The following is a 14440-nucleotide window of genomic DNA, read 5'->3' as shown; positions in this document are numbered from 1 at the left end:
ACAAAACAGGAGTAATCACTCGACAAGTTTAGAAAACGCAATAGCCGTTTCCTTCTGTGGATCCGGAATGTATCTAGTATAACACGCTGAGTTCCACCTACCCAGGTAGCAAAAAAAAAAAAAAATGGCTTCCTTGAGAACTACTGAGCATTGGAGAGATACTCTGAACCTGAATGCTAGAAATTGGTAGTCGAATGATGTCCGTTGTAACTTCTGTAACCCCGTTAATGCTGCTTTTATTGGGTGGGAAGCAAACAAGTAATGTCAGGCTTGGCCAGAGACTTCAAAAGCGGAATACCTGTCAAATAGAGTTAAATGGTACTAAATGCCAGGGTAACCAAGTATGGCAATACCAGACGAAAGTTAGTATATACCCCGTGTTATGAGTATCCAGGCAGGGCATAGCTCTCGGAACATCAAGAAGGTATTCCATGCTGTAGTATAAGTCTTCCAAGTATTGTGACACAGAGAGCTGTTAATTAGGGAAATGGCGTTGTCCATACGAACTTTCAATTCATGGTGAGATGGGAGAAATGAGGTACAGACATGGCTATAGGGTCTGCTTCTGGTCTCTGAAAAGAACATAGGGAAGTTAGCTTGGCATAGGGCATCTGCTGGCACATTATCCACCCCTAGTATGTGTGATAAAAACAGATGGAACTGATGATTAAGTGATAACCAAATCAGTTTCCACATGAAAGACAATAATCAGGGACCTAAACGACCTTTATGAAGAATGAGTGCTGTGGCCTGGTTGTCTGAGAAAAACCACTGTCCATAAGTGACCCCAAACCTGAGCTTGGGGATATATTTCAAACAGGGCTGATGTTTGCGTGAATGCAGGCGACCAAAGGATCTCAGAAGCTCAAGAGCCCGCCAGCCAATGATTACCGGAGAACCCTCAGATGCCTGTGGAACCAAAGCCATAAGAAATTATCCCACATGGCCAGGTCTGCTTGGGCTGCTATGTCTAAACGGATGACGGCGTCAGAATCAGGGGCTAATGGTAGCAAGGCTAGCAGCCTGGAAATAAAAGCCAGGGGCTGCTTTCTGACCCAAAAGTAAGCTTAGTGGCAAAGAAGTACAGTCCCTCCCACCTGATACCGTGCCATTGCCACAGTGAGGGTAAAATAGGGAGAAGCTTAATGGCCTTGGACATATCTGCCTTTGACAACCAAGCGTCCTTTTCTAGGTAGCTATTCTATTAGCAGATATCAAGTCTTGCCTTTGCTTGAAATCCCAATATAGTTTTATCAGTATATACAAACATATATAAATTTAGATATTTATTGTTTATCATATATATAAACCACATTGCAGTATTCTTTCATGTATTATGAATAAAAGCAGACTAACATGTTTTAATATATTTTCTTTCTGTATGAGAAAATTACAACTCTTAACTCAGTAACAAATGGCAGCCGTTTTGTTGCCAAGTCAATCTAGGCCCAATTACCAGAACTCCTAACTCCAACGAAAATCTTTAGAAAAGAGGAACACATCAATGCGCACTCTAATTATTCAAAACTTTGTTTTTAATATTCCAAATACATATAAACATGTTTTTTCGTTAACATTTTCAGCTACAAACAATATAGAAAATGTAACTGTATTTACAAGTTGAAGCCCTTGGACAACAAATTTATTGTAGGTTAAAATCATCTACATATATATATATAGGAAACAATTCATTTTTAAAATACAGAATGTGTGTTATACACAAGAATTTTGGTTGCAACCCAGTGCATACAACTGCATAATTAATTTATTAAATTTACAAAATGTACACATTTTCATACTAAAAAATAGTTTTTCTTTTTGTTCTTTTTAAACATGAAATTCAGTATACTTATAGACTTTTAAAGCCTGTATAAAAGTATTTTATACATGAAAATATATATACGTTTTTTAATAGTTTTTCCAGTTAACATATTTTAACAAATGTTACTGAAATGTTATCTTGTGATGCTCCATTTTTTAGCTTTTTTGATTTATTTTGTACCTGTGATCAAGGATAGTTTGCCACTAGATGGAGCAGACCGAGTGTGTATTTGTTTAACGATTTTTACCTAGTCAGTTAAAACCTTGCAAGGCTCCTGTGTATTAGGCGGTTTACTAAATAACAAAGCATTCAGCTACCCCCTTGTTAATTGCAATTGCCTGTTTAACTTTTTTGTAGGGTACTGTTCACAAGAAAGTGAACGCTATAAAAGCATTATGTAAGTGCCTTGTAAATTACGGTATGTACTAAATAAAGTTTAGTACATACATTACTAAACATGACTAAACTTAACTAAGTGCATTTAGTTAAGTTCTAAACCTCCTGGTAGGTTGGGGGGACCGAGGCTCTACCTATTTCTAATAAAATCAAAGTTAGGCATATCAGCAACAGCAGGTATGAACACATCTACAGCATTAAATGGCTACATTCTGGTTTGCATAGTTGTTATTCCTTAGCACCTAGAGGTACAGTTTTCAAAGCTGGTTATCAAGAACATAGAATAACATCTCAGCTCTGGTTCCCCTCCAGTGCAGGTGACATAAAACATACATTTTATCAGCAAAAAGAGTCACTTTCTTTAATAAGCCTAGGTCTGAAAGACTAGCGATCATAGATCTGCTTATACTTATTGAGACCTTGAAAACATGCACTTCTAGGGTACTTGAGAATCTACAGCTGATAAGCCTTGACGTTGAATATGCATTAGAACAGGCATGTCCAAAGTCCGGCCCGCGGGCCAATTGCGGCCCGCGTTCCAGACTGATACGGCCCCCCAAGTGAGCCACGGGACTTGGCGTCATCAGCCGGCACAGGGAGAAGGAAAGCGCGAGATTTGGGCTTTCCTTCTCCCTGCGCCGGCACACACAGCCACAAGGGCATATGATAAAGAAATTGTGTAGGGGAGGGTTAGATTTCAACCCTCGTCTACAGTAACTTTAAACAGGAATGATGACTGTAGACGAGGGTTGAAATCTAACCCTTCCCACACAATTTCTTCATCAGATGCCCTTGTGGCTGTGTGTGCCGGCGCAGGGAGAAGGAAAGCCCAAATCTCGCGATCTCGGACGTCGCTAGATTTGGGCTTTCCTTCTCCCTGCGCCGGCACACACAGCCACAAGGGCATCTGATGAAGAAGTTGTAGGCAGTGGCGGAACTACCGGGGTCGCGACTGCGACCGGGCCCTGGAGTTCTGCCAGTCAGGGGGCCCAAGGGGTGCCGAGCGGTTGCTGAAAACGACCGCTCGGCACCTCTTGGGCCCCCCTGACTGACAGAAATCCAGGACTCCTCTGCTCGCCGCTGCCGCCGCCGCCTGCCTCTACGCTGCCCAGAGTGCAGTGTTGGAAGCGTAAGGCGTTTGTCTCGGGTGCCGGCGCTTCACGCTGAGCGCCGGCACCTGAGAGAAACGCCTCACGCTTCCAACACAGGAGTTGACGGTAAGTGACCTACAAAGGGGAGTAGGGAGGGAGTGGGTAGATCGTGAGAAGGGGGGGAGGGTAGATCGTTAGAAGGGGGTAGGGAGGGAGAGGGTAGATCGTGAGAAGGGTAGGGAGGGAGAGGGGAGATTGTGAGAAGGAGGAGTAGGGAGGAAGAGGGGAGATTGTGAGAAGGAGGGGTAGGGAGGAAGAGGGGAGATTGTGAGAAGAGGGGTAGGGAGGAAGAGGGGAGATTGTGAGAAGGGGGGTAGGGAGGGTGAGGGGAGATTGTGAGAAGAGGGGTAGGGAGGGAGAGGGGAGATTGTGAGAAGGGGGGGTAGGGAGGGAGAGGGGAGATTGTGAGAAGGGGGGTAGGGAGGGAGAGGGGAGATTGTGAGAAGGGGGTAGGGAGGGAGAGGGGAGATTGTGAGAAGGGGGTAGGGAGGGAGAGGGGAGATTGTGAGAAGGGGGGTAGGGAGGGAGAAGGGAGATTGTGAGAAGGGGGTAGGGAGGGAGAGGGGAGATTGTGAGAAGGGGGGTAGGGAGGGAGAGGGGAGATTGTGAGAAGGGGGGTAGGGAGGGAGAGGGGAGATTGTGAGAAGGGGGAGTAGGGAGGGAGAGGGGAAATTGTGAGAAGGGGGGGTAGGGAGGGAGAGGGGAGATTGTGAGAAGGGGGGTAGGGAGGGAGAGGGGAGATTGTAAGAAGGGGGGTAGGGAGGGGAGATAGTGAGAAAGGGATAGATGTGGTATGCCGTTTTCAATAAACTGCATAAAATAGTTAATTTGCATTTAATTTTAATGGTTCAGAAAATGTCAGGCAAAATGGTCGGCCCTCGCACATGTTCACTTCATCAAATCTGGCACTCTTCGAAAAAAGTTTGGACATGCCTGCATTAGAATAAATAACCATTCTGTTCTATTATTGCAGGATAGACATCGCTATGTGGTAGGCAGCTCACTGATGATGAACTAGCCCTGGATTAAGGGTTATATCGTAGAATAAGATTTAGATGATGTTGGAATTAGATACCCAGGGTTTTGTTGTTTTTCACCCCACCAGTATTCCAAGAAATATTACCCTGTAAAAAACAAAATATTTTTGTCCATGTTCCTTCTCCAGGGAAAGCCTTACTTACAGGTATGGACATCGGTCATGCTCTCACATCGTCTGCAACGCACATAACAACACCACACAAATTTACACTCGCATCTTTCTACATGTCGGACTACGTGCGTATTATACCCCCGGCCACAGCAGAGTAAATTACAGCCATCTGGGCCTTCAGAGGTACGGTTGCACTCCCGTCCCCGTGTCCCGGATATCCCCAGTTTGCGATCCTCCACACAGTAATTTGGGGATCTGTTAGTGTAGATGAGATCGCCTTTTTGTATTGGAATCTTGCGATGATTCTTTTCTTTTCTTCGTACCTTTCTTTTGATTCTGTCTGATATCTCTATGCTGTTTTCATATTTGTCTTTCAGATAATTCCCAATCTTTTCAAATGAAGACATTGATTTCCAGCATGTTTTCACTGCACATGACCCAGATACTCCATGGCAACGACAGTCCACAGTCATAAGTTTGGCCACAGCCTAATGAAAGAGACATAAAAAAATGCTAATCAGGAATGATGCAAACAAAGGGGAGGGTTTAAATACACAATAGGTTACTACTTCCTGAAAGAAGTATGACCAATACAGTTGTCCATGATTGTGCACTATTGATGGGGCATATTATCTATCCTAACCTATATACATCACACAAATATCAGATATAACTATAAATATAGTTGTTATTCCAACAGATGGGTTTGAATATTAACCCCTCTAACATGATAGAGCAAACCAAATAGTGTTTAATAACCAGAAATAATATAATTATAAATTCAAATGATTAAAAATCCACAGAGGAACACTGAAATATGCATGGTTTTCAGGGCCGCATGTCTGGTGCAAACTTCCGTCAAAATGGAAGTGCTTCCAGTGATGTCCTCTACCCAATTGGAGGAGAGGACGTCACCGGATGCGCTGCCATTTTGGAGGAAATCCGAGCCAAGTTATGTCCATGGAGATGGGGCTGAATATAGAAGAAAGAAGATGAAGAAGAAGTGATCAGCAGAGAAGGTAGGGAAGCATTAATACAGCATGAGAGATAGCGAACTAGAACGAGAGTGAATGTGGGCACTGGGCAACAATAAATAATGTCCCCTGATTTCTGAACAAAATGAATGAGCCAAAAATGAACCAAGAAATTTGTCCAAATCATTCTTGGCCCATTTGCACATGTCTAGAAATGACACTGTAGATCAGCCTTTTGCAAGCTGTATCTTGTAAGTAGCTAAAGACGCTCAGCCTTGTCATTTACCTACAATACTAGCAAGAGGATACAACAATTGTTCCTTTTCAAGTATATATACAGGAAAGCCTCTCAATTGTTATTTCCTGTACTTTAATTTTGTACAAAATGCTAAAGCAGAAGAGTATTGCAGTCACTTTTACATACCTAGAAGATTGTTTAGTATGTTGAAAATTGGATTTTTCTAATTTGATCTGAGATAAGCTTAAATTCAGGGTTTTAAAGGTTCGGTAATGCTAATATGGAGAAGTGATTATCATACCTGGGAACTTCTCGGCTCCAGCTACCCGGAGCCTTCCCTTGCGGGACGCGGCCAGGACTGCACACTGACGTCAGCTGGAAACACCCCCATTTAATGGAAAAAATGGGCAGGGAGTGGGGCGTGTCAAGACCCCGTGACCCGGAGGATTCGGGTCTTGACCCGGAGAACCGGAGGAGCAGCGCTTACCCGGCAATCTCCGGGTCAAACCCGGAGAGTTCCCAGGTATGGTGATTATCCATAAAAGACTTTGCGGTTGGTTTGTTTGTGAAACACAACATGAGTAGGCAAATTAAGAATCTTCTGCATAGAATACTGTCATGGATGTGTATGCAAATGATAAAAGTAAATACCTGTCTCCCGGCTTCATTGTTGTGTAAATGCATCACTCTTAGCACATCAGAGTCTTGTCCAGAGTCTTGTCCAGTTGAGTTTTTATATGGGGCATCAAGAAACTTCCTGCTGAACCACATGCCATACTGGAGATCATCAGAGCAGCCTCCCCAGTGCCATCCTTCACTGGGTGAGCCTCCGTTCTTCAGACTTGTGTCACAAGAACATTCAGTCATGTTCCCAGCGCTGCATGATCTTGTAACTGAATGCACAAGACCCGCTGCCGTCACAGCAGAAATAAAAGCTGTTTCCTTAGTGCCTGAAATAATAAGATAAGGTATTATATTTCAGAAGCCTTTCAAAGCTTTAGCAATATTCCAATTTATTTCATGCAATGATTTAATGAAGCGGAAAATCACCACAGACAGCAATGAGTGTTAAAAAAGATACTTATAATTGTATTATCTTTCAATGACAAAATAAAATCAATATTCTGCCATGTGACTATTTTTAATGGAAAGTGCCATCTCCTTTCATAAGAATTTCTCCAACAAGCCGTGGTCCTTAACTATTTTGAACCCTAGATGAGCACTAGCAGTGACTAAAATGAAAACAATAATTAATAACATCTATCTAGGCCTAATGGTTTTCTAATTCTTGCTTTTGGCTCATAGTCTCCTAATTCCCCTAATGAAAATATTTCTCTTAACAGCCAGCAGCTCTGTTGGGCCACTTATAATAATATTTTATTTTTAGCAGTGTTTGTTGTTTTATTGGGGGTGCTTTCTCTTTTTTTTATGTTTAGGAACAAAATGGATTTCCTCAGCAACAGGAAAGGGATCCAACCTCTGGCTATCCTCAAAGAATGGAGATGAGGGCTGACAGCTTTAAGCCTAAAGGGCATATTACATTTGCCAGATAATGTGCCAATGCATGCTATTCAGTCCTCTGCAAAGCCAAAAGTAATCCAGTCAAGTGTACATTTACAAAACTGTCCCATGCCAACCTTCCTCTTAAATAAAGCAATATCCAAAATGCTAGATTTCACAGAATTGATGTTTATGTTCACATAATAAGTCTGTATATATTCATTCTGGGATATTGTATTAACCAAGCCGCCCAGGCTTAGTAGGAAGAGGATGCTTTGAATGGTCACCAAAAATCTGTGGTCACCTGATGCAGCCCTGGTTATGTAATATGAGGCAACAGACCATGTTGTAACAGTATAAAACATTTGGTCACTACGGCTAGGGTGTCAAACATGAGTGGGTATGTGTATCAAAGAAGTATCTTCTGAAAAGATCTTTTGGCGTTCTACAGGAGAACAATGCTAAACCCTACAGCTAGTTATTGGGTAAATTAAGTGATCCAAAGCATTGCTCATTTCCAATCACAGACTCTTCATACACCTTCATCTTGGTTCTTGCCTTCTTCCTTCTGTTTAATTACTGTATATGTTATATGTTGTTTGCTGATAATAACAGTTTTTAATAGTTAACAAACCAACTGCACTTCATTCATCTACATCTGACAAAGTATAAAGCGAAAGAATGATCCATTTGGATCCAAAGATATTTTAACATAACACATTAATCTACGAATTCTCTGTTTTTTCTGCATGGAAAGTACTTGTTTAAAGGCTAGAAATCTGAAACTCAGTTTCACGCAGCGCAGAATGTACTGCATAATGCATATGGAACATTACATTAAAAAGTCATCTCCATTTCCCTGCGGACTTTTCAGAGTTTGTTTTTATGTAGCAATTAGATCACACTGTGGTTTCCTCCAGCCACGCTGTATTTTTATTGGAATAACACCTAGATTTTCACTGCATGCAAAAGCCCTGAAAACACTTCTTGGCAAAAAACCACGACAAATTAACATTTTGAACTGTTTAACGGTTAAATATATCTATTTATTTTATTTATTGGACTGCAATTACAAGATGTTTTAGGTTGTCGTTAACTGGTACTTAAATATGTATATTTAGATAAAATAGCAAGCATTGTTCCGACTGGCAGCAGAAGCATAACATTTGTTAAACGTGAAATAATTCATTGTGAATAATTGAATGTCTTTGCTTTGGAAAATAAACATCCTATCCCTTTCCTGGCATTTGGGTTTATGCAATGTTACTAATTACTTACCACTGCTGAGTTCGTAGCCAAAGATTGAATGAGCTGAAGCTAGTGATGAAGATATGGATGACAGGGAGAACGATGGGCTGGACGTGTAAATGCTGGCGGAAGTTGAACAGTTCCACCTTTCGTGTTTGAACTGGTTTCTGCACTCCTGAATTCCCAGTCTGGCTCCCTCACGGATACTGGACAACAAGTGTGGCTTCTTCTTACACAAGTCCTTCTGGCGAACACTTAGCGGGAGATTTGTACAACCTAATTTCTCAGGCACCCCAAAAGATGTAACACCTAACCACCTGAAATAAATGAAGAATTTTTTAAAAAAAAAAAAATATTAGCTATTACATTAGACATCAGACTGCACCTCGTATAACTATTTCGTTTCAAAAATAATTGCTTGAACCATTGCACAAAAAAATACGCACAACTTAAAAAAAAAAAGAAGAAAAAAAAATGACGGCCCATCTAGTCTGCCAGTTTTTCCAAATGTAAAGACTCAGACCTTAATCAGTCCTTGGTCTCCTTTTAGATTCCGTGCATATTTAAATTTCCTCACTTTATTAGCCTCTACTATCTCTGCTAGGAGGATGTTATTATTATCACTTTTTGTTGGAAAACAAAACCTTACACTGATCTCTACAGCATACACAGGTATGCAGACCTGCAGAAACACAAAATGAAAACAGATCAGAAGGTAAGGTGATAAATATCACAGGGTGCTACACCCACATGCTGCTGCCCTTCTGATACGGTCTAATATGGTCTAGCATATATAATGAACCAACTGAGCCCCCGTCTGCCGGCTACAGTCTGGGCAGTCCAACTACTGGGATGCATGCTGGTGGTGGTTTATGGATTATCCATATGCGCACCGGGGCCCCATTTATGATGGATAATTCACCACTTGGTTGGCATACAATTGGTCTATTGATATATGTTACGCTGATTGTTAAGAGGTCTACTTTATAATTAAATAAACTATAAACCAAAGCTTTTTACCTACATGTATCTGGAAATCTTAAAATTCTGTCACATTTCATAGAAAACCCCCTCTGGAAACACCAAGGTTCCTCCCTATGTTCCAGTGACATATCATCCCTCCAATGAAGTAATTGTAAAACCATGTTTTATTTAAGTTTTTAAGTTTTTTGCCCCATATACAATGATTTTTTTGCATTATTTATTTTGAGTACACACTGAAATTAAAGGAAACTGGACGGGGTAGACTAAGAGAGCAGATTGAGATTGCACCAATAAATCAAAATAAATTGAATGTTTAAACAATTATATTTAGTTTATTTATTTTAGTATGTTAAATACAAGGTATTATTACTATTTTTTGACAATGTTCTGAAATATACATCACTGATATATACTCCAAAAATTCCAAATACTGACAACTAGGAATAAAAGTGATGGGAATATGAGACTTTGGAGAATTGTTTTGATGAGTTTGTAGATAAGGGGCTTCTCAATGTAAGGCCTATGGCGGCCCTGCACAATGCAAATTTAAAATGATTGTAATTTCTTGTATGTAACGGTGTATTCTGCAATGTCATATCAGTAGTTTTTTAATATAAGCTATAAGCAAATTTTGTGTTGTTTTTTTTTTTTGTTTTATTTTGTTTTTGATGGCGCAATGCCCAAAAATTAGTCCTTCCATGTCTTGCTTTATTCTCTAGTAACTTCGTCAAAAAGGGAACTGATATTTTATAATAGCCCTAGCTAAAAGAAAACAGCTGAGGGATATTTTTAAATAAAAGAAAATCTATTTTCCTAGTACAAGGCATGTACAGTGTGTTTATGAACTTTAGAATGTTTCTTTCCTTTAGAAATAATCCTGTATGGTTTGCAACATCCTTCACAAAGTTATCAGGCTTGAGATGTCGAACCATCTGCATAGGTCCAAATACCTTAAATAATAATAGTAATAATATTAATAAATTATTATTATTATTATTATTAACTATATAGCAAAAAAAGATTCTGCAGTGCTGTACAAGAAGCTACACAGAGCAACAAATATAACCATAGAGAAGGTGTGGAGGGCCCTGGTTAGAAGTTACATTCATGCTGTGGTTCTCCAGCTCCTAATTATATTTAATTATATTTAATTTATTTTAATATATTATAAGGAGTTTAAAGTGACTGAAGTGCTTGAAATTATAAATTACCTGGAGAAAAGATTAAAAAGCAAGTGAAGGAGAAAAGACTCCAAAATAGGATTTGGGTGATCAAGGATGGAATAGGGAAAACAGGAGAAATGTATGGAGTCAATCTGAAGTAAAGTTTTGGCCACCAATCCTGTACTATATATTATAAATGTACTATTGTTCAGAGGTCACATGGATTATATTATTGCATTATTTGGAGTGACATTATCAATAATTGACAAATAGCTTTTGGTGCCTAGCAAATATGCATCTGATTAGGAACACAAAGGTCCTTACCAGGTCAAAGTATTAAACCCTGTGATATGATGTGGAACCTTCATGTATCCAGAAGGTTCGGGTCTTTTAGTGATGATGAATTATTCTCACATACAGAGACATAGGTGTTGCTGTATCTCAGTTTGCTGATCATACTACAGACATTGTGCTGGGGAACTACCTTGGATGATGAGTTCTCTCCCAGTAAAAAGACTACATTTATTCTAATCATGAGGCTGTACTTCTAACAAACAATTGAAATAAATGTGTTACCGGTGTGTTCAAATAATCAGGGTAACTACACGTTCTGCAGTTCCTTTTACCATAATTTCCTTTATAAAATCTTTATAATGAGACACTTAGTTGAGTGTTTAATGACTACTTTAAATTAGCTTTGAAAGAGCAGCATCATCTCAACTCATCTGCCAAATTTGAACAAATGTATTCTACCAAATGAACAGCTCTTCTGACTATAGAGCTTCCTCCAGCAGCAGTTAAGTAATCACTGGTGGATGATTTAGTACCAGAATAAACACTAATATATCTAGAATAGGGTTTTAGCCCTGTTCTTTCATATTCTCATATGTGGGGTTGGGGAGAAAAAAATAAATTTTAAACTGTGTCATAAAATGTTGGTACTGCTTCTTAATGAAGAGGGAGGAAATTGGATTAAATGAAAAAATAATCTGAGATGGGAATAAAATACTCAATAATAAAGGTGAAGCCCTATATTGTTTCTAGATGGCTAATAATTTTACTGAGGGATACCATACTTAGGAAAGCTGCAGCCTTGGAATCCAAATTAAAATGTGATATTCTCTTACAAAAGCATCTTGCAGGTTACAGCAAATTGTGTGTATGTTCCACTGATCTGAGATCTCAATTGATGCAGCTCATGTATACAGGTTGGAAGCTCAACTGATGGGGTACTCTGTGGAACAGGGGAAACCTGGGCAGATCATAAGTTATAGACTGAGGTGCCATAGCCAGTACATACATAAAATGAATAAACAAATAATGTGTTAGGTGCCTCAGCTCTCCTTAGGGCTTTTAGTACATTGTGGGGGCTTCTATATCACTTGTCATACTTTTAGGCGTGGAAAGACTACGGGTTTTCACTTACATATTTGCTTTTATTAATATGACATTATTTCACAACCTTCATTATGAGTATAACTAATAACATATTCGGACAGCCAAAAAAAACCCAGAACCTACATATTACCCCACCCCCCTAAAAACAATTGTTTTATTTCGGAGATTCTGGGTTACTTTCTGAACTTTAAAGATGTACCCTGAGGGATATGTGTGTACAGATTGAGAAACTATGCTACACTTGCTTAGGTCTCTTAATTGGATTCATATAGGTCAATGAAAGCCCAAAGCTGATGCTTACCCTCTTATTATGGGAGTGCCACCTATGGAGGGTTGGCCAGTATAGTAAGGTGAAGGCTACTCGCAAGCTCATCAAACTAGATCAGTAGACTATTTCTATTACTATAATGACTAATGAATAGTTTAGAAATTAGCCTAATACCTAACTGCAACAGAAAGGTCTGAGTATACAAACACATCACTGAATGGTTTTGGACAATATCACTAAAATTCTGTTTTGTATATAAACACCATAGTGTTTTATCCAAATATGTAAGTTAGCAATATCTCATATATAGACTTTGCATGGCACAGGGGCAGATCCATAGCACACATAGAACACTATATACATTTACAAGCATCCTATCACAAACTAAGTGCTAATTCCAGGCAGTTTGGGGTCATTGCGTATTGGCTGACCCTTTCTTTCTCAAATAATACACCAAGTTTTGAAAGGAACTCACACTTTTAACTTCACAAATAATAGCCATTAGAGGAACAGAGAGATGATAAACACCTGTCATTTAAATGGTTAACCAAGCCAGTGTGGCTCTCAAAGCAGTCTTGTGTCATTTACAGTATATTAGTTCCATTCATTACCAGTGGCTCCAATTAGCAAACAAATCCCTGAATTCTTCAGACTATGGTGATAACATGTGGTCAGTTTACTAAAGACTAGCGAGAATGACCCCATGCGAAATCATACAAATGCAGAAAAAGGTAAATTCACGTTAAATATAGTTAGAAATATTAACTGGCATTTTTCTGACAATATTACAATACTTGAAATGATTCAACAAATGTGGAAGAGACTGCATCAATAAAACTGGATATAAACTAAGTATCTATCTTAAATTCTAATTTTAATATTTTATAATGTTAATATGTAAAATAATAATAAGATAATTTAATTTATATTATCATTTAATATTAAAATGTAAAAATAATGAACGCAATTTAAAAAAAAAAAATAAAGAAAAAAAATATATATAATCCTGCCTTGGAAATTAACTTTCAGCCTGATACTATAAACCAATAAATAAATGATTTAGGGCAATAAAGGATTATTTCAGAGCTGCGTAAGACGGGCAGCGAAAACACTTCTAATAAAGAGCATTTAGATAAAATGTTAAAAGAAAGATTTTTTTTTTTTGCCTTATATGTGGTAACATTTTTATATTTCCAGTGAAGACTTCTCAGGGGATATGCAACAGTTCTACTGATTTTGGTAAGTATTTTGCAATGATCTAGAGTAAAAGTTGACAAGAAGAAAATGATACTTTGATGTATTTTCCCCCATAAACAAACAGATTTAACACAATAATATATAATAAACGTGTCTCTAACGGTTTGTGCCAAAACTGAAACAAAGGGAGGTCAAGCTGGAATATTTTGACAAAGGAGTCCTGAATTACAATGAAAGTTAAATATGTTTAGCATATTTCTGGACTTCAAGTAAACATGGGTGAGATCTGTCATTTTTTGTTTGTAGACTCCAGATGTGCAATGAGAAGAAGGATATTTAGTTTGGGAACTGTAAAATGTGATGCTGGCATATAATATAATATAATCGGTTTATATATAAATACACACACACACACGCACACACACACACACACACACACACACACACACACACATATATATATATATATATATATATATATATATATATATATATGTTTATCTGCAACAAAGAATTACAAAATTATTACAATAATATAATGTAAGGCAGCACATTCTACAAGAGTATATAAAATACCATGTATCAAACCAATTTCATAATGATATATGCAAAAGGAAAGAGATACCTACATCCAGTTGCCCTGGGAACAAGGGAAAATCCCCATCAGGATAGTGGAAAGGACATACAGGTGATATAATCCAAAAGGAGCCCCCTTCTCCATCTCCAGAACATTGATCCTGAAAGCTCTGTGGATGTGGACTTGATGGTCTCGGAGTGTAACAGGTACTTCAGAAGACAAAGGGATGTGGGAACTGAGCTCTTCTTCCAGCAACCATCTCTGGACTAAATGTTTAATATGTCTTTGGGATTGGCAGAGCTGGCATGTCTGTGATGGGGTTCGGTTGCCAATTATTGGGCACAAGGAAGACTGGTCTTTTCGCCTTAGGTGAG

The 14440-nt window shown here is 38.9% G+C and overlaps 1 protein-coding gene across 1 annotated transcript; it reads right to left on the bottom strand.

The window, feature by feature from the left end:
- Positions 1-4532: 4532 nt before the first annotated feature.
- WNT16 (Wnt family member 16) lies at positions 4533-14440 on the bottom strand. The gene is made up of 4 exons (XM_053464168.1): positions 14119-14440; positions 8510-8796; positions 6383-6681; positions 4533-5007 (listed from the first exon to the last, which is right to left on the bottom strand). Exons 1-4 carry the CDS (start codon positions 14208-14210, stop codon positions 4543-4545), a joined length of 1143 nt encoding a protein of 380 aa, XP_053320143.1. The 5' UTR covers positions 14211-14440; the 3' UTR covers positions 4533-4542.

This window comes from Spea bombifrons, chromosome 4 (assembly GCF_027358695.1).
Source record: "Spea bombifrons isolate aSpeBom1 chromosome 4, aSpeBom1.2.pri, whole genome shotgun sequence".
NCBI classification, from domain to species: Eukaryota; Metazoa; Chordata; class Amphibia; order Anura; family Pelobatidae; genus Spea; species Spea bombifrons.
This window is presented reverse-complemented; position numbering and strand designations above follow the sequence as displayed.